The following is a 25,324-nucleotide window of genomic DNA, read 5'->3' on the forward strand; positions in this document are numbered from 1 at the left end:
TCTCTCTTTCGATCGGCAACAGCGCACAGAATCCTCAAGAACAATGGTACAGATTTCGATGAAAAAGAGAACAATAAACTCGCTATCTGAAGTTCCATACACGTTTAACTACGAGAATTTGACACTAACACAAAATTTGTTATTAATGATTGTCCTATTGGGATACACTGAGTAAGAACAATAAATCGTCACAACGACAAATTTCATGAATTAATTGAACGTCCAGAAAGGGAGGGGGAAAAGGGACGGTCGCGGCGATGGCGATGATCTCGCCATATATGCACACAGTAACTATCTAATTGAATTCGATAGATCTAATCACGTCGTTAACTCGATAATTAGTTACACGCTGATCCTAACAGACATACGCTAAGAGCATTCCACGCTGAAGCCTGAAAGAGAGTCTTCCCTTTTTATTCTCTAGTAAGAGTTTAGACCTTTTTAGATCATCCCCCCATCTTTTTTTTTTTCTTGTAACACATTTTCGGACTAGAAAGCGACTGCCTTGTATGTCCACGTCATTCTGGCTATCAGAAACCTGAATGACAAGATGATCCTTTCCCAATCCAATCGAATTTGACATAAGAAATTCCATTTTAGAGAATACATCGATTGATTATTCAAGCTCAAACACCTCTTTGTCTTATATCATCTTTTTCTTCTTTCCTCTTTTTTTTTTTCATTTTCTTATTTACCTTCTTACTTCTTTTTTATCTCTAAAGGAAGTATATTTTAATATTTTTTGTTTACTTTTGTTTACGCTTTTTAGGCATATCTCGCCTCACGGGATACGCGTGCGAGCGCGCATGCTTCAACGTGAGACGATCAGTTTTTACATAGATTAGTCGATTCTAACGCATGTAATTTGATCCCACTGTATACAATATAGTGAACACAACTAAAAACTCAGGGACTGTACAATCGACTGTGAACGACTCTGTAAGAATGAAGAAGCATGTCGAAAGATAGAAATACTTATCAAATCGATCTTATGTTTTTCGTCCTTGCAGATTTGTCGCGTCAAATGCTATTCGATTAAATCGTTTATCTTAGAAACCGATACGACAAGTATAATGTTTTGGCATGCTTCTCGATCGAATGATTGGTAACTGTTTATTTAAGCACTTAATTCCTTTGCTTCTACCGCACATTGGACACTGAACGTATGCTCTTGCGGGTGAAATAGCGGCAGTCATGCCGTGTAATTATATTCATCGGACACATATATGCATTCACCGCACTCGATAAACGATGTTCGATGAAATAAGTTCATCGAACATAGACGATCGGATGTCATCGTTGTAACATGTAGGAGATTCGAAGGAAGATTATCAGTGGAAAAAGATAATCCTTCCCCTGAATTGAAAATTTGACAAACGATTTAATCGATGCAATTGTAGACGATCGAACAGTGCCGGGGGAAGAGTAAAGGGGAATAGAGGACTCCATGTACTGGAGCTACGTTGTTTGAACGGTCTTCTCTATTTATTTTCTAACTGGATATCCTATATTTAACTCGTTTTTTTCGCTTCCGCGTGGGTTACTTAACACGTAAAATTGTATATGTATATATGTATATGCGATAATGTAACGCATTCTCGCTGGACGCATTCTTTCCGTAACACGTAACTTCCCTGCTTCTTTTTCTTTTCTTGCATCTCTGTGCTTTCTTTCTTTTTTTTTTTTTTTTTTTCGTTCGTTCTCACGCACATATGCATACGGACGCACACGCGTTATTTTTTTTCTTTTCTCTAATGTTAGTTATTATACACAATTTGATATTTCTTGTTTTGCTATAAATCTGTCTGTGTGTTTGTTCCGTGTGTGTGTCTGAACGTATGTGTGCTGTGTAAATGTGGCTTAGATACTACGGTCGTTAAATGTTGGACTCGCTGCTCTGACTATAGTCGAACAAAGTGCTTCTGTGGGCAGCTCTCTCTCTTTTTCTCGTTCCGGTGACGCCTGCGAATTTAGAACCGTTCGTTACGCACTTTGAATCAACCAATTCGATTTTTAGAAGATTTACAAACCCGCGAGATATTTAAAATATATTCTCCACATGGTAAACGTGTTAAAAAATTAACGCTATCTTACATATCGGCTATTAAGTAATGCGAGTTCGTCTTTTGTTCTTATAGGATAAGGTATGTAAAAAATATTTGAATATCTTTCTAAATTTTTCCGAACGATTTTTAAAACTTTCAATTGTATCTTAATATACTACTATAACAAACTTATAATTCAAGTCTGTTCCAGGATTTCTACCTTTGAATCAATCCGATTTGATCAGCTTCCCAAGAATTATTCTATATTAGAAGAGAACAAAGATATCCACACATGTTTCGAATACCTTATCCTACATTCTTCTCTTTAGCATCTTCCATAATATATCTATTTATCTTTCATATAATGTAAGTTGTCTTCCATTACGCCATGTCCAAGATTTCGTCTCAAACAAACCAAACGAATGCTTAGGAAAGATGCGTTTAATTAAAAACGTTAATCAGAGGTATTTGAACGAATCAGTCATAGTTTTAAAATCATAATGTCCAAACACGCAAAAGTCAGAAGAAACATGCAGTTTAAAAACGGAACACAGCCGCCATGCTACGGTCAAGTTGCATCTTCCTCCTTACACTCTTCAGGATGCAAGATAAACGTGAGAAAGATAAGAAAAATGCATTACAGGCTGTGGTCGTTTAATCGACAAAAGTAGATAGGTACTTATACGATAAAAATGTATCTTGTTATTATTATAAATGATCGAGGTTGATGTCTTTAAATAAAATTTCTGTTTATTACTTCAGTCTTTGTTATGCGAATATACTTCTCGCTTCTCTTCCGTTCTTTTCCCTGCCATCCTGTACATGCGTTTTAATATTTTCACACACGGCTTTGGCTGTCGGAATCATCATGGCCTCTCGAGGCTCAGCGACGAAATGCTCGAAGACAACTTACGCTTACATCCTTATAAGAAGCGATTTTTGTTATCTAATTATATTACCAGTCGAAACGCAAAAAATAACGCTCGGCAAAATATATGTCGAAGATTACTAATAACGAACAATTACAAGTATACGGATAACGCTAATGATATTTATCGTAACTACGAGTATATCTTTTTCCTCGTTTAGTTGAACTTTCATTGTGATTTTTTGAACACCGAGCGGAAACACTGTTTCTTCTTCTCTTTCCCGCGCGCGCGCGCGCGTGTATATTATGTGTGTATATGTGTGTGTGTGTCGAGGCAATATATATTACACGATACAGAGATTTATTTCCCTTCAAATCCTTCGCATTTACGCTAAAAGATAACACGAATCTTCGATCTTAATCTTTAATAGTCGATCGATGAGCGAAGAGATGCGATTTCTAAAAAGATTAGCTAACTTAACAGTGAAAATAGAATGAGAAATAGTGAGAAGTTGAGGCGGTTAATAGAATAGAAAAAGAACACGATGCTGATATCTCGTTTGGGCCGAGAAATCATACCGTAATATACCAGTAAGTGTGATAAAAAATTATGCTAAGAACAATGTGGTGAAGAAATTTCATGCGACTCTTTTCTAAAACATACCTTCTATTGTAGGAAAATCAAAGTACAAAAAGAAAGAATGAAAGTTAAAGAAGAAGCGAATGCGTGCTGTGAATTGTTGGGTTTTGAAGGCTTAATTATGTCTGTACAATCCTTATAGTAATAAGAATAATAATAATTAATAATAATAATGATAATAATAATGTTATCTTTCTGTGTTATTATTCATTGAATAACTTCGTTAATATCGTAATTATGTAATCTTGCGATAATAGCGAGAGCGATAAATCAATATTAAGAAAATAATGATTGATAGTTAAGAATGAAAAAAGATAATCATTAATTATAGCGATCATTTACTTCTTAATATCAGAGATCTACGTAAAAGACAGTGGTAGATTAATATCACAATAAGACTACTCAGGCCTCGTTGAAACTGGGGCACATGTTTCATTTCCAGGAGTTTCGCCTCTTTCTTTCTCTCTTTCTCTCTCTCTCTCTCACACACACACAAACGCACTCTCTCCCTTTCTCACCGAGGTTTGCCTTGACGTTTCATTATTAATCGGTACGACCCTGTTGTCACGGGGTTTCAGACGACTCAGGTTCTACTTATCTTCTTTCTTTTTTTTCTTTTAAACTTCTTTCTCCACGTTTTAACCGCGATTCGATGCTGCATAATGCTCTATGAGAAAATTTCGCGTTGCGCGGTAATCTCGTTGTTAAAAACGCATTCACCCTTTTCTCGCTGCGTTTCTCATACATATTTCTTCGTATACATACAGTATACATATGTATATATTTATATATAGTAACCATAACATTAATTTGCGCTCGTCGATTGCGAATCGAATTTTTCTTACAATGTTACTAATCGCGACGATCGTTTGCGCCTATAGAATTATATATATGTTTTTTTTTTTTTATATGCATCATTGGAAACACAGGGCCAACTGTGCGAATGAGAGGTGCGTCGTTCATGTTGATGGTCTCTCTCTATTCCTCTCGATGAACGACGCGCCGATGTGACCGTTATCGTTGGAAAAAGTATGCACACGGCAAACAATCCTCTCTTGCTCGACTCGCGGTTTGCAAAAAAAGAGAAAAAAAATAAAAAAATAAAAATAAGAAACACGTATCGTCTCGGCTACAGTAGCAAAATTCTCGCTAAACACTTGGAGGATAAGGGATGAACGTTTTGGATAGGGAGTGAGGGAACGAAACTCTACTTCCGATCGACTTCTACGATATCGGTGCACGCGCGTCGTTTACGATATTACCTGAGTGACATTGGGGCCGCTGGGATCAGATTTCATTTATTCTCCTCTTTTTTTCTTTTCTTTAATTCCTTTTTTTCGTCAGTCGCGACTGAACGAACCGAAACGACCGCGTTCTCCGTTTCTACTATAATTAAAAATCATGCTGCTCGTTGTTCGCATCGCGCGCGCGCCTCGTCGTATTGTTTTGGCCTCATACACGTCAATACAACGCCGAGAGACTAGCGAGAAATCACTAGACTAGTCTTTTGGCATCGATAACGATCCGGGGCCAGATCCACAGCCAGCCAATTCTACGTGCCTCGATGTCATGTATCATTCCCAAGGGTTTTTCTTCTCTCACTCTTCGAGTACACCGGATATCGAAACTCGCTACTCGTGAATTATCCATCTTCACAAGAGTGCCATCATCGTAATTGATAAATTCATGAATTGCGGATTATTTTGGTCTTAACCGGTCGTACGACGGCCGTGCGTTTGTGTATGTGTACGTGGCTTGCTTTTTATTGTCGTGACTAAATCAGTCATCCAACCTGTTACTTGTTCCAACTAACAAAAAAAGTGACCAACATACGCCTGTCATTTTCTTACAACAATTAGTGTATAAAACAATCTTTTCATATATCATCTCGGTGTATGTCGGAGAGCGAGTGTTGTTCGATCGCGACACGCGAAAGCATCTAGAAGTGGGTAGCGCAAAACCGATTTCACAATATCGGAGGTAAAAACGTACCGGAATCGTCGAGATTTGGATCCAGACTCGCGACGATATCGCCGGTCGAAGCGTGCCTCGAGGTAGTGGTCTGCGTGCTACTCGCGAGCGCGTGGCTGCTCGCGCTTCCGTTCAGCTTGCTTTTCACTACGAGACCTGCGTTGTCGGTGGTTTCGGTCGTACTGATCCTCTGCACGTACTTACGTCCCTTGCACAGACGATACATCGAGTACGGAGGATCTTCGACGGTGGTCGCCCGTTGCCTCGGCGCGCTTACCGTCACGCTCACCGTCTGAGCGTGGGCGGACTGCGACGAGGTTTCCATGCTCGTTGTGTTCGCATTCGCATTCGTGTTCGCGTTTACCGTCGACGCGGCTATCGTCGACGTCGAGGAGCTGACGTGAAAGGAAGAAGAGTTCAACCACTCGTGACGCATTGCCTCGTCGGGGGTCATGCGTTTCTGTGGATCCCACCTGTCGGAAAAGAGTACACTTTCGTTAGAAACGTTTCTCTGCAACGCGATGACGATGTTTGAATGGGTTAATGACCGTGCTTTATGTGTCTTTCAAGCCAGATGACTTCGTGTCGATTCTTTGGAATAGGACTTGTTATTTTTAGTCTTAAGGGAGCCAAATGTATTACAAGTATTATCCCATAAATAACGCGAATGTTCTTTTGTGTTCAATAAAATGCTCTATTTCATTTGGAGATCCATTTCTTAATTTCTCGTTTAATATATTTTCTCGCTTTCTTATTAACTGTTTAGAGTAATCGCATCACCTGCGAGATAGCGGTTAAATATCCTCATTTTATATTGGATAAGAAATTATAAATTACGTATAATGAAAACGTACTGTATAAGTCATATATCAACCAAAATTTCTCCAAAAAGAACACGCGATAAATAATCTTTCGCGATTCTCTCCTTTTTTTCAAGACGGCAAGAACGTAATAAAAAATTATCAGAAGAAACTTACTCGAGGCATCTGCGAACGAAGTCAACGAAAAGTGTGTCAGTGCAACGGAGAGCTATAGCAAGATTCCTGCTACCAGCCCACCTTTTCTTGCCCTTGCTGTTTGTCACGCATCGAGGACTTCCCTTCGGATCTGAAACGGATCCTTTCGATTTTAGCTATACAATTACGTACCACCCCTGCCCAATATCCTTAATAAAAGATCCTTCCCTCTTCTATCACTATAATTTATCAACTTCTCAATGATACAGTACGCATAATAAGAATATCCCCACTTCGCGTTTCTACTCACCGAAGAAAAGCCTGCGACGAGTCGCGAGATCGATAATATGTTCCGGCGGAAGTCCAAGAACTTCCATGATGCAAGCAAGCTGTTCGATCTCATCCTCGCCGGGGAATAACGGGCAACCGGTGTAAAGTTCGGCCAAAATGCAGCCTAAACTCCACATATCGATTGGCGTACCATATTGAATACCCAGAATCACTTCTGGACTTCGATAAAACCTGGACTGAAGGTATGTATATACACGCTGGTGACTGTAACACGAGGATCCGAAATCTATCACCTTAATCGAGCTGCATCCCCGCTGTTTCAGAAGCACGTTTTCCTGCAACGAACAAGAACGACGGATTAGAAAATGGCGTTAACCACAGGGAGAGACCTCGCTCCCATTAACCCCTTGCATTCTTTGCTCTTTACATCACTATTTACTTTGAACACGGTCTACTCATTAACGCGTCAACTACCGAGAACTTGGAACCTTTATCAACTGAGCAGAGATATTTTCTTCGATTTTGTGAAAAAATTGATCGGGACAAAGGAAATATAGAAACTCTAACGAGGTTTTAATTCTAGGAGAAGAAGAAAAAAAAAACTAGAACTGAAAGTTCACAGTTTTTACAATAGTTAAGAAGTTTAGCTTTTGAATTTCATGAATGAGACTGTAATTTGAGATCAAACATGGTATACTTACGGGTTTCAAATCGCAATGAATGATATTCTCTCGATACAGCAGTCTCAGGCAGCTAACTAACGAGTTGGCGAATCGTCGTATTAGGCTCAGGCTAAATCCCTTATAGTTATTCTTTTTGATTAGCTCGTACAAATTCAAACTGTAAGAAGAAACACGAACTATGTGAGTAATTTTCTACAAGAAATTTTCCACGGTTATAACGGTGCATTTTCAGAGATTCGAAAGATTTGTTTGCAAAATATATGGACAAAATCTTGTTTCTCTCCCTATGTTATATATGTATCTTTTCATATACCTTTCAGAGTGATTTCTTTGGTACAAGTTTTTCACTTTAGTCATCGGTACACTTCTATTGTTGGAACGCTATCAAATGCATGTTTCCCCAAAAGAGGAGAGCGAAGATTAAAGAAAAAACTAAAACGAAGACGAAGCATATTTCGTACCTCATTAACTCAAAGGTGATGCACAAATGGTTCCTAAAGTAGAAGTATTCTAGCATGTGTATCACATTGTGCGACGCGTTCGCCTCCAAATCCTTCTTCCTGAGGTGGTCCAAGATCTTCACTTCGACGAGCGCCTGATGATGGAATCTCTTTTTGTTCCTGTAAAGAAGTACGTTGTATGATATGTCGCTTTAGGATCGAACAAAGCCGGATAGGTACGCGTGAAAGGAAACGGAGGATGAGCAACGATAAAAACGAGCCGTGATCGTAAACGTGAATCTGTATGGTAAAATAAACTGATTCATCGAAGAGACATCATGGATCGTTAAGACGTTTGCTCACCTGATGATCTTGATGGCGATGTACTGTCCCGTCTTGTGATCCAACGCTCTGATCACTTGTCCGAAGCTTCCTTTCCCGATCACCTCCAATATCTCGTATCTGTACAGAAAATGACGAGTTTTTAGTGCTACGAACATTTTTTTAGAATAGAAATTTAAGATCTTCGGAATATTTTTCTGGATTTTGTTTCTTATTATGCGTTTGGTATCTTCATGTCGTACTATTTATGGTTATATTTGTATGATCGCAACTGCTTTTTAAATTATATCGCAAGGTAGGTTCTTTTTCATATTTCGATTTGGAGAGTATGAAAAGTTTCGAAGAATCGTTTGTCATTGAGCAAGACACTGATAATAATACTATTGAAATTATTAAAAATGATCTTAATCCTCGTAACTTAGAAGTTATACATTTCGATGTATTCATACGTTCTAATGTGTTCTTTTATTATTAAATTGGAGATTTCTAATCGATCACAATTCTTATTATTGCATATAAAGAATCCGTCGATTATAGAGACTTCAATTTACAAGAACTCTGACTCTTTTCATTAAAATATTATGTTATGTCTGACGTATTAAATAAAAAAAGACGTAACTTATAGGCCTGATTTTTCCACAGTTATCAAAATTGAGATTTTTTGTAAATCGTGTTAATTTATAAAAGGTATTCCGTAAGGGTTGCAGCTAATTGTTTTAAGAAAGTTTTGATGACGAGTGTAGTACCGACTCGTAAATGTCGCAAATATCTAATTTCCAAGTTATAACGAAATACATTGAAACGTACTTTAGATCGAAGAATCGTAGATTCAGTTTTCATAGGACATTCCCACGATAGATAGTGCGTTTGTTCTGCTTACAAAATGATCGAAGCCTGTAAACTTGTTTCTTTCAAGCAGCGTATCTCGTTTCGCGTAGAATGATTGCTCCTCGATACTCTACTTCTGATTTAAGTAACAACAGGGCAAAAGAAACGTGGACGCGATTGCGTGCTACGAACATGACTTGGAAGGCGATATTTACCGTTTCAGTTGCATCGTCTTAAGCTTTTCTCTTCGCTTTGAAGTATTATCTTGCAATTTATAACATAAAGCTGATTGTGTAACCTTGAACGTACACAAAGATTAAGTGGCAGATTTATTTATACAAACATTTATTTCCTTAATTTCTATCCAACGTGAACGAGCTACGATGGAAAATTTGAGTAATCTGATTAATCGGAAGACAAATTTTCCGTGAGAAACGATTTATAGATAAAAATACAGAGCATCATTTATTAGGCGAATAAAACGAGAGAAAGATTAAAAAGCTGCTTTAGGAATATAAAAATCACGACAATTACGTTTTATTTCTCCGGTTTAATCGACGAATAGAATGCGTAACCTATTAAATCGTTTATTGCTCTTAACCGCGGTCGAAACGCGTGGATAATAGGAAACCGTAAAATCGACTCGCGAATAAAACGTTCATTCGAATGTTAAGCTATTAAAACGAAAGTTTCTTAGAGAAAGAGGCAACGACGAAAGGTAAATAAAACAAAAAGGAAACACTCACCTGTACGAGATATGATCGTGGAAGACCTTGTTGTAGCTACCGTCTTCGTCATCGTATCCACCATTTTGGGCTGCGCCGTCTTTGCCACGGATTTTCGTGGCTGACAGTCCGAGATACCAAATCTCCGAGTATTTTTGAATTTCGGCGAGCTCGAAATCGGTGAGCCTCGAACCATAATACTTGCGAGCTATCGCAGGTGTCATTGGCAATCTCCCAGCTGTTTTATTTTTTAAATAATATATAGATCATGAGAATATATAAGATATAGCATGAAATATAAAACAAATGTAATTTGGTGTTAACAAATTTTTGTTTATAATTTACGTCTCTTATCGTGTTTTATTTCTTTAGGATAAATTAATATTACGAACAGATTAGCACAAGTCAGTATTCCATTGAAATGTTTGTGATTCTAGAGCGTGACGATGCTTCTTGAATTTAAAATTATTGACGAAGTTAGTGGAAGTTATTTATCGAAATTGAAATCAAAATTATAAGTGAACAAAATGTAAAACACGAACTTGTATCTTTTATGTTCGCTACCGTGAACAATTTATATTAAATGAAAATTTGAAAATCACTTTCAGCTCGTAAAAACAGGCAAATGAAATTTCTTAGAACACAATCTAATCGTTTCTTATCGCCTTCTTCCTCGAATATGATTTTCTTTCATAACTGTTACAATTTGGGGTGCCTGAAAGTGAACGTGAAAATATATTCCTTGAAAACTGCACGAATACAAACGTCATTAAAAACGATGTCAAGGTTCTCAAAAGGAAAAAAGAAAAGGTATTAATTCGCGTAAATCACGTAATCCCATATATTCACGTGCATACTCGGTTGACTTTATCGATACAATACACAGAGTATCATTTTGATATTCGCAAGAACAACAGAGAATAGCGTTCGAGAATCGTTTATTATTCCCTTGCAGGCACCCTGTGGTTAAGTGATATAGCACCACTTCAATTTTATGCAAATGCATAATTGTACGTACGATATACGTCGTGAGATGTGGCATTGATAGGTTCGTGTATCGGCATGTTGTTATGAATGTTGTTAGTTGTGGAATTGGTCGTATTGTTGTTGTCCGACTTGTCCACTCGTGTTGATTTGGGATGAAAGAATGACAATAATTTCTGAAACAAAGAACCATAAAGTTTTATAAGTAAATATAACCATAAAGTATTATATAATTATCGTCATATATCGTTTTATAAAATAGGCATTTGATACAAATATGAATAAAACATAACGATACGAGGAAATGTTATAAGCTTTGCTATTTGGTAATATAAAATATGTTTTTATGTTATTAATAAACGCAGAGATTTATTTTATAAACACAAAGACAAAAGTTTTATGGGTCGAATAGGATAGTTTTTAATAGAATTTTATAAATGATAAACAAAGCACTGAGATAAGAAAAATATATTTTACATCGCATATCTGCATTTTCCTAAAATTTAACGAATTCTTAAAAGACTAATAACTTCTCAAGATACCTAGATACATATATTTAAATGTATGTAAACTAAATAAAAACTAAATGTATGTAACTTAACAACATATAGATAACAAGTTATATTATATTTTTTATATTTTAGGTATAGAATTCATAAAAAGGAAAATTTCGCGTCGAAATACATTTTTTAACGATGATAACGACTATAATTTATACCGTAGAACTGTTCTAGCGGGGTCAAAACTTTTCCATTATCACGTTAGAGATGCGAAGAAAAAATATCACGTTTTTTCACACCGATGCATTCCCAACTTTCAAATTTATTTATCCAGGCTGGGACAAAGAAAGCCGCGTTTTCGTTGCAGTATTTTACAATCACCGAGTTTCTCGAGGGAAAGTGGGGTAACGGGGTGGCTGCAATAAATTCCACCGGTGGACGTTGTCGACAACGAGAATCACGTCGCCGATTACGTTCCCGTGATCGTAATACAATATACGCACGCGAACTCGTTGTGTCTTGGGATATTACTCAGTGAAATCATTGAAAAACTTTTTCAAAGAAAATCTAGGTTATCCACCAATACAGAAAGAAACTACCCTCTCATGAATTATTATTGCTCTCGGTGAAATATTTAGGAGTCTTTGCGTTTGACGTCTACGAAAATAAAATATTCAGCTGACTTGCTCCATTTGAAGTTAAAAATGTGGAAGAAATGTTGAAATCAAAGATGCAGAATAAAAATAAAATACACGCATACTCCCGAGCTAAGAGATTTTCAAAGAGAGGCAATAATTTAAAAAAAAATTTCATCATAAGTCGTGATTAAGATCTTGCAAGAAGAAAGATTAGATTTTTCTTTGTATTTTTATTATTTCTTTACATTGACATATACAAAATGAGATTTTGTTTGATTGCATATTTTTTCTAAATTTCTCTTTATTCCTTTTCCATATGGATAGACTGAATACTATTAGAAATTTTTCCTTTTGCTTACAGTCTACACGGAAAGTTAAGGATAAAATAAACACATGTACATTCACAATGCACGAAACGAAATTTCTCTGTCGTAAAACGAAATCATTTCCTCTATTCGATCTAAACCATAAACTACGTACCAAACATTTAACGATCACTAAATCTCGCACATGTCACATAAAAAAGTGAGAAAAGGCAGCTTCTCTCTATTTTCCTCTCTAGTCAAACACCATCAATCAACCAGCCGACTTCAAATCTCAAAATGATAAAGAACCATCTTTTATACCGACCGAGATAAAAAAGATAAGGAAGAAGAAAGAATAGGAGGAACAGGAAAACCCATGGAACAGGATTAACCCATTTGATTTCTTCGAAATTTATAAAATTGATCTATATGAAAGGAGAGACAATAATGACGAAATCTTAAAGAAATCGTTAAAAATTAATCGATACAATATTAAAAAATAAGACTCAAGCACGTAAATTGCCTGGGAAAAGAATTTTAGAAAGAACTTAGAATTTTGGCCTTTAACGATAATAAAAAAAAAAAAAGGAAAAAAAGGAAAAGAGTAGATCTCTGAGATAATCTCCTCAAAAATAGAACAAACAAGAATGCCAGTTAGACGCCAGAGAATGTTGGATTATTGACCCTCGACAGTAGCTTAACGAGTTTAACGACACCAGGAGAAGCGGAGCCGACAATTATGTCTCCTCTTTCAGGCATTAAAGCGTTTCGTTTGCGAAGCGTCGCCTTTCCGTGTGGCCAAGGGCAGTCACCGGTCGCTTGTGCCGTTTGAATGACAATCAGGCTGTCTTTGTCTCGTTTCTTCTTCGCCGTAGCGAATGGTGGGGGTTGAACAATCACACGACGACCGTCCGTTAATTTTCTTCGCGCATTTTCTTCGCGAGTCGCGGATTTCGCGATTTACCTCGAGCAATCCAATGGAACTCTGCTCTAGAACTGCTCTGCCTAAATTAAGCTACAGTAGATAAGATTTCTGTCGAATTGACGTTCTGACGAGTAGTACGTCGAAATATAGATCAATATATATCTTTTTATATAAAGATAATTTGATCTTCAAATTATTGATTGTCTGAACTAACAAATAGATATTTACTTATCTCAAGTAAATATTCAATAGCGAATATTCTTGGAAATATTCTTGCGAAAGTAGTTTTGCATGCTGTTTGTTCTTCAGGTGTTTCATTTGTCAAAATGCCAGTTCGTCGGGACATGCATCAACTATAACCGTAACTTTTAAGGAATGCGTAAAACACGATCGATCGGCACAAACCTGGAAACCGACAGAATTCGTTCGTCTACGAGCTCCTTACAAGTAAAGATACGCTGTCGAGATCTTGCTTCACGAGGAAACGTGGGATTCACGAGATTTTATAATCTTGGATGGTTGATTTGTGAGATTGAAAGCTTTGATGGATCGTGCTATCGAAGGTGTTGGCAAGAAATGAATGAACGAAGGCCGAGTGGTGTGGGATTCAGAATTTGGAGAGCTTGGATGATGATTCGTTTTGATTTCCTTATACGTCAAGCATCGATATCGAAGATTAATTGACGCTTTCCATGTATGTTATTTTCGCGCCTGAATGAACTTATTTCGTAAAATTCGTCCGCCACAGGCGGAATTAATATTCCGGAAGAGTCAAACATCGAAACGCTAATTACTTCCTTCTGAAGGTGGTAATTATCAAGGCTTTCGCGGACTTACAAGGTTTGGCTCGAGGTTATCATTTATATTGGCAAACGATATACCGCGAACCAGTAGAGTGTTTTTGCATTTCTACTATTTATTTCAGACCATGATAAAATTTCCTTATTTTTATACCAAGAAGCACTCTCTTTTCAATTATCCCATAAATTACTCTCTATCTTCTATGTAGATGCAAACACACGGTGTATAATTAACTATAAATGTAATCGCTACGTTTCAATTTTTAGATAAATGAAAGTAAAGAAATAAAAAGCGAGAGCCAAGCGCGTTAATCACATGCGATTAAAATAACAGTCGGTTATGTTGTTATACTTTCAGCTGGATAATTGAAAACAAGATACAGAAAGGTTCAAAAGTGCATCGTTTTTCATAAATCATAAGAACACGCTGGATATATTTATGCAATTTTATCTTTTTATAAACATAATTATAGGAATGAAATCTAAATAGAGATATGCTTCGCCTATTAAATATTACAATGAGTTCTTTATATACAGTGGCTCACAAAAATATTTCAACACTTATAGTAGATTCCTAGAAGTATTCGAATACATTCGAGAGTGACTGTATATATATTTTGGAACATTATATGGATCTCAATAGATATTTATCTGCGTCATAAATTCATGAACATCCGCGATTTAATCACAAGTTATATTAGAGGAATATTCTACCATATTTTATCAGAGGAATGTTCTATTGGAAGATGTTAGAATAGAAGAAAATGAAAAATTGTCTCATCCGTAGCGTTGATTGTATCTCAGAATCTTCTGTTGCTCCCAGGTAGTTCATCGGCGTAACGCGTAATCCTAGGATCTTGTGTTCATTTGCGTTGAGAACTATAGAGTAGCAATTAAGTGGAAGTAAAGTGAAGTCGGTTGGAAGATAATATCGAAATGTCTTTTCTGACCATTAACTAGCCCGATAGGAAGCGATGAATGAAGCATAAATCAAAGTGAAAGGAGAAGTAGATCATCGGAAGTTGAAGATTGAGACTTCTATGGATCTTCTATTCATAGAAGAACAAGCAGCTTCTTCTTCGTTTACAATATCGCTCGTAGAATCGAGTCTCGTTAGTATAACTTGCGAGCAATTTATCGTAACGACGTGTGGATTACGGATATCGTATTCATTTCTAATACTATGTTAATGCAAATGAGCTACGTTAAGTGAAATAATTTTCCATTGAATGGCGTAATCGAAGAGTTTTTGCATTAAACGTACATTGGCTAGGTAACCTGATTGATTAGAATATTCAGAATAAATTGTGTCTCTAAATATATTGCACTCTATTTAAGTAGAATTAAGATCTTTAACTTTATTTATAATGGGAGAATGTAAACTGATAGAAGTCCTGGTAATGACAATCTCATATAATAGAATATTTCTGAAATTAACGTCTGACTATCCGCATCTTATATTGATCGTCGAAAAAAGAAATAATATATTTCAGAAAGAAATAAGCATCCAGTTTCGTAACCCCGTAGAGAGAAGAAGATTTACGTATCTACGTAAGTATGAGATTGCTGATCTTAAATATCAAATATTTGTCTCAAAAAGAAAATACACTCTCCAAACGTTTATAAAAAACGAATAAACTTCTCACCTTTATTTCTAAGAATTATAATAATTATACTGTAGACTTTTATGAAAATTTACATCTTTATAAAGACGACTGAAGAAATAGAATTTAAGCAGATATTTATTTTTAACACTTCACTTTGGATATTTTATATATTTTTCCATATTACATACATTCTGTGCAACTTTAAATTTCACAGCTTATAAATGCATAAAAATCTACAATGTAATAATAATCGTATCCAAGCGAACAAAATCAAGTAAAGCCAAGCAAAATGGTAAATTTATAAATTGACAAGATTCCGATGTCGATGAGGTTTTCTAAAGAACATTCTTGGAAACAGGAAAATCCCCTCTTCGTTCATCCGAGATCTATAAATATTTCTTAGCTCCTAAATAATTCACTATAGCTCGCGTAACGTATAATCTTTAGAATCGAGCTTGCTCGCGATCACGCGAACATCGATGGAAACGTGGAAATTATCGAGTTCGTTCACGTTATATCGAACCAGACCGTCAAAGAGACGATAGCTTCTAGTCTCAATGGACAGTTCGTTGGTTAATCGAGCGTATACTCGCGTTCAGCTCGACAAAATGATTCGCCGCCAATTGATTAAACTGAACGACGATTAAGACCAGACGAATGTTGACATAAATTTCTATTAAGGGGTCACGGGACCGTGTGTAACTGCCATCGTCAAGGAGCATCCCTGTTGAACCAAATTCATTCGCTTTAGGATTTCACGCAATGGTTCTTTTTATAGTACTTTATGGTGATGTGTGGTTTGGTGAGATGGTCGGTTGGTCGAATACTTGGACAGTATAATTTCAATTTCTAGGGTGTTTCGAGTAATTTAAAGGAATACATGCAGCTCAATTAGACTTGTCCATGTTTCCTCGTTTGCGTTAATGGGAAGCGGCTACTGCTGGTCATTGGCCTAAGAGTCGCTTGTTTAGGTAAGTTGCAAGCTGTGGCTGACAACCGTAACTTCCGAATAAAACATTCCTCTAATTAATAAAAAAAAGAAAGTGGTTGTTAAGTGACATAAAGAAAATAAGGACGATAATTTGAAAATTTAAGAAAGAAGATTTAATTACACCAGACGAATTGATTTCATTACAAGTATTTCTTCGATCTTCTTTCATAAAGTGTCGTATAATATCGTGTTTATATGAATGACTCGTACTTTGGGTTTGTTTATATACGTTGTGGGCTCGTTTTGTGTGCATTAGGGGTTTGTTTATTTACCTTTGAGGATCGTTTTCTTTATGTTTGTCCATAGTGTGTTAACGATATTATACAAAAATTACTCTATAAATCTGTGTCTATTAAAAATTCTGAAGAATCTCAGTGAAAAATTCAATGCGTATCACTAATAATAATTAGTAATAATAAAGACCACGTCCTACTTGCTGACCAATTATTTAATCGAACTTTAACTTACATACGAGACCAAAATAAAAATCCATATCTAATAAACGAACAAACGTAGCAGATCTATGTCCCAAATTAAAATCGTGGAAATCTAATAGAAGTTTCTCATAAATGAGAACTTCCAACGTTTCACAGGGGCAGTATCGGACAAAGAAAAACAGTTGACATCGAACTCGGGGTTTCTCGCGTTTCACAACACAGTGCTTCGCTCGATCGACCTCGTGTAATGAAAAATTATTATCGGTCGGCGATCGCATGACTCGCGTCGCTACATCGGCATAAATAAAAAGCAGACGTGCGGAATAACCGAGAGAGACGAAGCTTCTCCCGCTCGTCGCTCCTATAAATTGTAATCGTGCACTCTCCTCTTCGTCTTCCACGTCCTCTTGTTCCTTTTATTCTCTTTTCGTTTTCTCCTCGTTGCCGGGCCTTTACCAGACGGCAGCAAACCGCTCGAAAAGCATAAATAAAACGCGAGGATTCACGGGTGGCCAACATTCGCGCGGCAACCGATACCGCAAGCCAAAGCCGCTTGACCCTCGACACTCGAAAATTAAAGTACATATCGAGTGGACCTTGTTTTCACCCGACGAGTAAAAACGTCCGATCTTAAAAGCCCAGCTTTAAATAGATTTTCGGGATTTTCGAGAGAAGCATTCTTGGCGAAAGGTTTATGGTTATGGAGATTCTTTGTTCTGGTAGTCATTTTGGTTCTTTGCAATCTGAAGATCCTCCTCGGATGTTTGTACTGTGTCGTAATGGAGAATTTCAAGGTGCAAAAGTCTACGGAATCCTTAGAAAATGTCCAAGGTAAAAAGCTCGTTATAATATTTAGCACGAACAGCAGAACTGTATTTAGATCCTGTTGCTGTTATTATTTTTATGAAATCGGTAATTAGAAATTCCTAGTTATATGTGTATCGATAATTATGCTATATTTATAAGTATTGGACCATTTATTTATAAATGTGCAAAGAAGATACAAAAGTAGTTCAACTAAATTCTGAATAGATCTAACAGAAAAGTTTTCTGAACTATTTATTTCAACTCGTTACTATTATCTAATAACTGTAATTTATATCAATCTTTTTTCGAAAGAACAAAGCAATTTAAGACTCGAAATGCTCCACGTACAAATACGAAAGAGAAACGAGCCAAGTAGAAAGAACGAAACGCAAGGGAAGAAAAGATACGTTTGCAAGAGCGGATTTTTCCCAAGGACGATAGAACGTTCCAAGTCGGAATGATGCCGGTGTGCTTCGATCTTCGAGAGATAGGTAGTTACATACGTACAATAATTCCCTATATCCAAGTTATGCATGCGGTTTACCTTGTGACATCTCTTGGCTGCAGCCACGCACCTTTCTAACGCGATACCTCGAACGCGACGCAACTGCTACGACCTATCACCTACGGGGTGTTCCAAACGTTTTCCTAGTTTCCCATTTTTTTACAGTAATTAATCATTCATGAACATTGCTTAATGCAATGTATATGCGTGCCGTCTGGAAATATACATAACTTTTCTGAACTTGAACATTTAATTTTCTACCATTGTCTTTATCGAAGAGTTATTTTTGAATTCACAAAATTGAAGTAATTGTTTGGGGAAGCTTTTAGCATCGTAGCAGTACAAGAGTTATATTTTTCAGTTTAAAAATGAAAATAATTGCAGATGTGAAAGTTTGACGGAGGGAAAAATCTCCTTTTCTATACTCAAATTTGTGATCTATTAATTGATACTATATATAAATCATCGATTTTTTTAAGGCTGCTTGTAGCAGAAACAGTTATCAATTAATATACTGTATATATAGTTATATATAATTATTTCAGCTTACTTATTTTAACAAAACCTTATCTATGAAAACTGTTATAATAAACTTACTTGTACTGTTACTCCAACAGTCAATATCGAATACTTCGTAAATTCTACTTTCACGAATTACCAGCTAATTTATAACTCGTAATAAAGCTGAAATAACAGCTCGTAAGCTTGATTCAAGCTTATAAATTCTCCTCAGTATACAAATCCAAGAAAAAAAAGGTCACTATCTGTTCAATTTCTGATAAAAGTATACCATCGCAAGATATCCTGATCCCCAACCGTGTAAGATTAATATATTCAGGTATCCTTTCACATACGTCAATAAGTGAAACACGGAAATCTTCGTTGGGGAAAAATCTTTGCGAGGAAAGTGTCAGGAAACCTAAGCGTTAACGGTATCTTTCCTTAGGGGAAACTTATACCATAAAACATTCCACCGTGGAACCCTTCACGGTCCAAATACGGACAATAAACTTTCTTTGAATCTTTGAACTTCTGCACTTCGTGAAACTATGCTAATTATGGAATTATTCATAGATATGAATCATGTAGTCATGTAGCCGTTTAAATAAGCAAATTAGCTATAGATTTGATATAGGCCGCTTTCACCCTTGTTTGCCTAGTGCAACGTCTGTGAAATTTCCTTCCTTTCCTTTTTTGATGAAAACAAAGCGTTAATATCAGAATACTGTTCATACCGATCATTGATACATATTTTTATTAACATTAACCAGATAGCTGTTTTTGACGAGCATACTCGTCATGAACAAATGGCAATATTTTGTGTCATAAATTATAATAAAATAATAAAATTAAAAAATGAAACAGTCATTTCAGTACAATTTAATCTTATGTTGTAACAGCCACACATACTCTGTGTTTGACGAGTATACTCGTCATCGCTTACTTTCTGCGACACGTTTTAGATATATACTTCTCAGTTTTCAAAGAGATCGCAACAGCTAACTGGTTAAAAGCATTGATACTTTTATTTAGTCTTCCTAACGATATTCTTCTATATAAAATACGTATATTAAAAACAATTAATTAATTAAAAACAATTCCTATATAAATAGTAAAAAGATTCGAATTAAAAAGAACTCGAGCTTTTCTTAAATAAAAATGTCTAGCGTGTCTTTTACGTAAACAGGTGGATTTGTAAATATGTTAGCTTCATTATATATAATTTTGAATTGACTTGCATTTTTAATCTTAATTCGATGCAGCATAACAACAACCATGGGAACAGGTTTTTATCCGTAGACTTTACCAAAAGTTAATCGAATTCCCACAGAATTCACAATGCTATGATATTAAAATAAATCTATGAAAAATGGTAAATTGGTGATTTCAAGTACTTTTAACATGTTACATATATCCCTAACGTTACATCAACGATATAAAAGTATGCAGTTTGGTCAATGACACAAACTTTTTCCATTGAATTTATTCACCTCGTGAAAGTGAAAGAGCAAAAGGGAAAAAAATGTTACTTATGGAACACCGGATAGGTGCGTGTACCCACGTACTTACGTGGGATTGGAGACACGTGGGCGTGCAAGGTATCTCGGAAGCGCATTAGAAACGTCACCGAGCTGAGAACAGGGGCTCATTAACCTGCGTGTGCCGCACGCTCGGCCAGGTGGGACGGCTTGCAGTAATTATAAAAGTAACACGATTACACGCATGATCGTTGATCCGCCATATTGTTGGACCAACCCTATCATGCTTTCATCAGGTAAACTTTCAAAGCCTTTCGTCTCTTGTATAACACTGCACATTTTCAGAGAAACATAAGGTATATAGTATTAAGAGTCACAAAGACTCTTCATGTAACATAATAAGTTATTCTGTATGAAAATATACAGAATTTGTAGATGCAGCGTTATATCGTCGAGAGATCCCAGAGAGATGTTAATTGATATTTGATATCTCTTCGAGTAGTTTGATTTCAATTTTCGAGCTTCACGCGTGCAAATGTTTGTTACTTTTTATTGAAGGTTAATATTTAACGAACGTAATATCAATTATATATTTGAAAGCAATGTAAATGTATGAAACAAATGTAAATTGGGATTTAATAGCGCGTTAAGTATTTATGATTTCTTATAAAACTGTAGTTGTTCGTAATTTAAACAAAAAAGAAACTTAAAAAATTGGGACAATGCTTCAAAAAGTATTCAAACATTTTATGACTAATTTTAGTATCATCTAATAGCTTTAATATTTACGCGAGTACAAATAAATGAAAATCGAAATTAATTTTGTCGAAAGAATTTGCACGTCTATAGCAAACTGCAAAGCAAAAAAAAAAAAGCAAATACGCAAAACCTTGTAACATTAACAAACGAGGCAAACGAACAAGCTTCGTGTGTAACGAACGGGTTTTATATTTTCATCCTTGCTTTCTCTCTGCTATTCCCTCTCTCTCATTCCCGCGAATATTCCCTTGACAATTTCGCAGACAATCCATGCTCCTTCGACTTTAAACCGCTTTCAAAATTCTTCACGCGAAGGGACAGCATCTTTTAGTAGGCTGCCACGCTTCCAGGCTCCCTGGATACGAGTTAATTTAATTTCCTTCGCCGACCGGCTGGCGAATCAAAATTGCATTATTCATACTCGACCGGCGTGGCGCTCATAACATTGACGTAACAACGCATGGAATTGCGCTCCTGTAGGTAATTGTCCGACAAGTCCATCTTCAACTTCGAAATCAAGGAACGCTAGCGATCGGCGCTAATCAATTTTCAGCAGCAGACCTTTGTGCACACGGTATAGTGACTAGCTTTGTTAGGCTTGGACGCAAAGGTCGAACAACAGTTGCCAGAGTTTGTTGCTTGAAGAAATGAAAGATGGATGAGAAGGATTCATCTGAATGAATTATTACGGTACTGTGTTGCGATGGGTTTGTTGCACTTCCTCCAGGGCAAAGGGATTTTGTTTCGTACGGTAGATTGATGATAAATAATGTATTTTTAAATATACTTGAATATCTTATATATTATTCTTTAATATGTATTTTAATATATTACAAGTATTAATATATTTCACGTAAATATTTTTCAAATAATAAATTCAAGTCTTTGTTATTAAATAAATATTAAAGGGAAATTCTTCATTCTTTGACGTTAGTAATTATTCTGCTCTTTTTTTATTTCATAATATCTACTTTTAAAATCACCTCAAGGGATACTGTCACTATTGTTATTAGTATGCAAAATTTCTACATTTTTTTTTTATTCAACATTGTACTAAAAAAATTTTTTTTTAGTACTTTCAGTCTCATCTAAAGTTAAGAATTTTTCTAAAATTAAAAAAGTATGACAGAAGCTCACCAAGACCGAAGTTGCCATCCTGAAAACCACGTACAGCGAAAATACCAGACATTCTGAGGCATCTACACGCACAAAGCGTGCTCGAGTAATTTCGTTAGCAAAAAGTTAAAATTAAGCCAGAGCAATTGGACGACAGGCTCGAGGTGACTTCGGGTTAACGCTAAAATAAAGCTGAAAATAGGCCACAAAAGGGTAGCAGCTTATCAAGCACCGGCCAACGGCAGAATTATTTAAACCGCAATGCACAAAGTATGATCAAGTACGTTGGACCTTAGTTTGGCCGTGTATCAACTCAGCGGCAGTTTGATTAATCGCTCTGCAACGTTAGTTAGGGCCATTAGGACCCTCGAGAATGCTTGTTTTAAGAACACCTTGAAATCCTTCTTCTTTCAACCTTGTATAAGTAATTTTGTATCACGACTTTAACGCATTATATATATATATATATATATATATATATATTGCGATTTGGAATTGTTATCAATTGCAATCGTAAAATTTCGTAGCACAGAATAGAAATATAAAATCGAACGATTGCAGACATAAAGGCTCAATAAAAAATTTCGATAAAAAGTTGAAGAAAATTAGGAAAGTTTAGGAGAATTAGATTTTCAGAATCAGATTTCATTCAATAAGTGTGTATGTATACAATTTTCTTCAACTGATTACATACAGTCTCATAGCAAATTGAACCAATTTACCGTCGATACCTTAATTAACATTACTTACGTTGGCATAATTCGCGAACGCCGCAAGGAATCAATTCTAATCGGTAAAATGATCAAAGATATGTAATCGTCAATTACACGGCGAGCTCTTTAACTGTAGCACAGAATTGAGCGAGGCTTAATAGAAACGGGAGCTTCATTTCACACCAAGTTATCGATATTTGATTCAATGCGTCTCACGAATCGGTAACGCCGGGTGTATCGTAATTGAAAGGAAGTATTCCGTGATGAGTTTGCGGTAATAGAAAGCGCAGCCTATTGAATGAGGAAATAGTTACAGAGAAGATTGAGGTAAAGTGCTTCCATGCACTACTTGGTGCGTGACCATTAGAAAAATAGTGTGAAATTGCTTTCAAACAATGCACGTTTTTAAGTTTCCAGAACGATTTTCCGTATTATCTTACGCTTCATGCATTAACTGCTAATTTGCGACCTGCTCCAACGACGAAAACGTGACATAACGGTATAACATTGGTCTGAAAATATGTATTTCCTGTTTCTACCAGCGACGAGGATAGTGGTTTTCCTGGAAATATTCTGAACCCGAGGAAAATCAATAAACGTTTTACGTGTGATTATAGCTGATTTGATAGTTCTAGCAGTAAAAGGGATCATACATTTTTAAATGCAAATTCATGAATGTATACGTGATCAGAGATTTTTGTGATCAAAGATATCTGCAGATGTGGATTAGTTAAATACATTTCCTGATTTCTTCGCTACTTCCAATTAGAAGTATCTTATATATAAAAAAATATCCAAAATCTTTTGTGATCAATATTCTCCAAAGAAATTTCAATGATGATTAAGGGAACTCCTTTCTATTTAATTCTTTTATTAGTATATTATTTTTTACATTAACACATGTACTATTGAGTCCAGATAATTGTTAAAAAATGCTCAAGTTATTCGAAGGAGAAATTTTTCATCTATATCCAAATTAAAGAGAACTAATTATAGTAAATCTCCTTATCTCATAAAATATAGATATATGTTATCCTATAAAAAATATATTATCACAAATTTGTATTATCTTACAAAATAGTTATCTTATACTTTTGTACTATACTGTAAATGTAGTAAAATATAGGCACAGAAAAGAAAAAGAGCGACGCGAAGGATATAACAAGATAATAGAGAGAATGAAGCACAGGTGCGATACAATGAGATAAGAGTTTCTACGTAGAATGAGTTATACAAATGCATAAGATGTAAATAGACGGGCTGAAGTACTCGAAAGAGAGGGGAGAAAAGAGGACGCCAAAATTTATTAGCCAGAGCGAGATGCGGAAATTTGGAAGAAGATAGTAACTTCTAAAGAGAAGAGAAAGATAAGCTATGCAGCATATGTGAATCGGAGATAGATTCAGTGAAACATCTGGTGGAAGATTGAGTGTACATGGATAGGCCTGAGCCAGAAGAAATCCTACACTGGAAGAAATCTTAGGAAACGAAATGTTACAGGCCGTGATACATTGACTGAGAAAAGCAGTACAATTCAAGAAAAGTAAAAATAGGAAACTAAGAACGATACCAGAGAAAGTTACGATGATAACGCCGTTGCCGTAACGCCGCAGATTCTTCTGTCCTCTTTAGTTGCAGTTACAGATTTAAATGGCACGAAGTTTAGATGTAAATACGCATGAGGACATTAAAATGTGGGATGAGTAAGTGTGAGCACATTAGACATATTAAACAGGTATATCGTATAACTAAATCTAATCTAAGTCTAAGTAAACTAAGTCTATTTCCCGAGGAATTTTTCCCGGGATCAAACTTAACCAAGCACAAAATACTTATACTCATCTCTAGACCAAATATGTTCTTCGAACATGAAATAACCTTTTTTCGCCTGATCGTCGGAGAAAATTCAAGATTACTGGACGCAATGTGCCTTCGTTGCGGTAGGTTACACAAAACGCGTTTCGATTTTCGTTGTTCGAAGGATGCTATCCGAGAAAAGCCAAACGCAACGCATAACTTTCGATTGTTGCGAGAACTAAGCCGTGAACGAGTATATATACTACTGCTTTTCGCCTTTGTGGCTTTGGCAACAACTAGGTCAATGATAACGTTCAGACTTTGATACCAAACGGTCTCGTCTGCATCTGCATCGATATCGCGCACCTTTTATCCATCGGACCGAAGAAAAATTCCATGAAACATGAGCGATTCTCGTTTTTTCTGATTACGTCAATCGTTGATGAAATGGAATTGGTTGATTTTTACGCCCGATAGAGTCGATTTTTGTTCGCTTCTTTCCGTGGAAACCAATTTTTTGGATGTTCGATGTTCGATGATGCGACGGTTTTTGTTAGAAAAACTCTGCTACACTGTATGCATTGATACTGATAGTATAGGGATCACAGGTGAACGACATTAAACCTTCCAGTGACCCTATTAAACTAAGTAAAATTATGTATAAACTTTTTA

General features: G+C 36.1%; 1 protein-coding gene across 3 annotated transcripts in view; it reads right to left on the reverse strand.

Moving 5' to 3' along the window:
- Positions 1-1,666: 1,666 nt before the first annotated feature.
- The window catches only part of LOC126876230 (probable serine/threonine-protein kinase dyrk2), a 264,752-nt gene continuing 241,094 nt past the window's right edge, over positions 1,667-25,324 (reverse strand). For 2 of the 3 annotated variants that reach the window (XM_050639102.1, XM_050639100.1), the window contains 9 exons: positions 10,808-10,949; positions 9,811-10,027; positions 8,258-8,356; positions 7,916-8,074; positions 7,473-7,611; positions 6,791-7,106; positions 6,502-6,631; positions 5,546-5,997; positions 1,667-1,962 (listed from right to left, as the gene is read on the reverse strand). In XM_050639102.1, the coding sequence (XP_050495059.1) occupies positions 1,877-1,962; positions 5,546-5,997; positions 6,502-6,631; positions 6,791-7,106; positions 7,473-7,611; positions 7,916-8,074; positions 8,258-8,356; positions 9,811-10,027; positions 10,808-10,949 (1,740 nt within the window). In that variant the 3' untranslated portion in view covers positions 1,667-1,876. Of the gene's footprint in view, positions 5,998-6,501; positions 6,632-6,790; positions 7,107-7,472; positions 7,612-7,915; positions 8,075-8,257; positions 8,357-9,810; positions 10,028-10,807; positions 10,950-25,324 lie in introns of all 3 variants that reach the window. The other variant, XM_050639103.1, reaches the window with a different exon arrangement.

The sequence above is a fragment of the Bombus huntii genome, chromosome 2, assembly GCF_024542735.1.
Source record: "Bombus huntii isolate Logan2020A chromosome 2, iyBomHunt1.1, whole genome shotgun sequence".
Lineage (NCBI taxonomy): Eukaryota > Metazoa > Arthropoda > Insecta > Hymenoptera > Apidae > Bombus > Bombus huntii.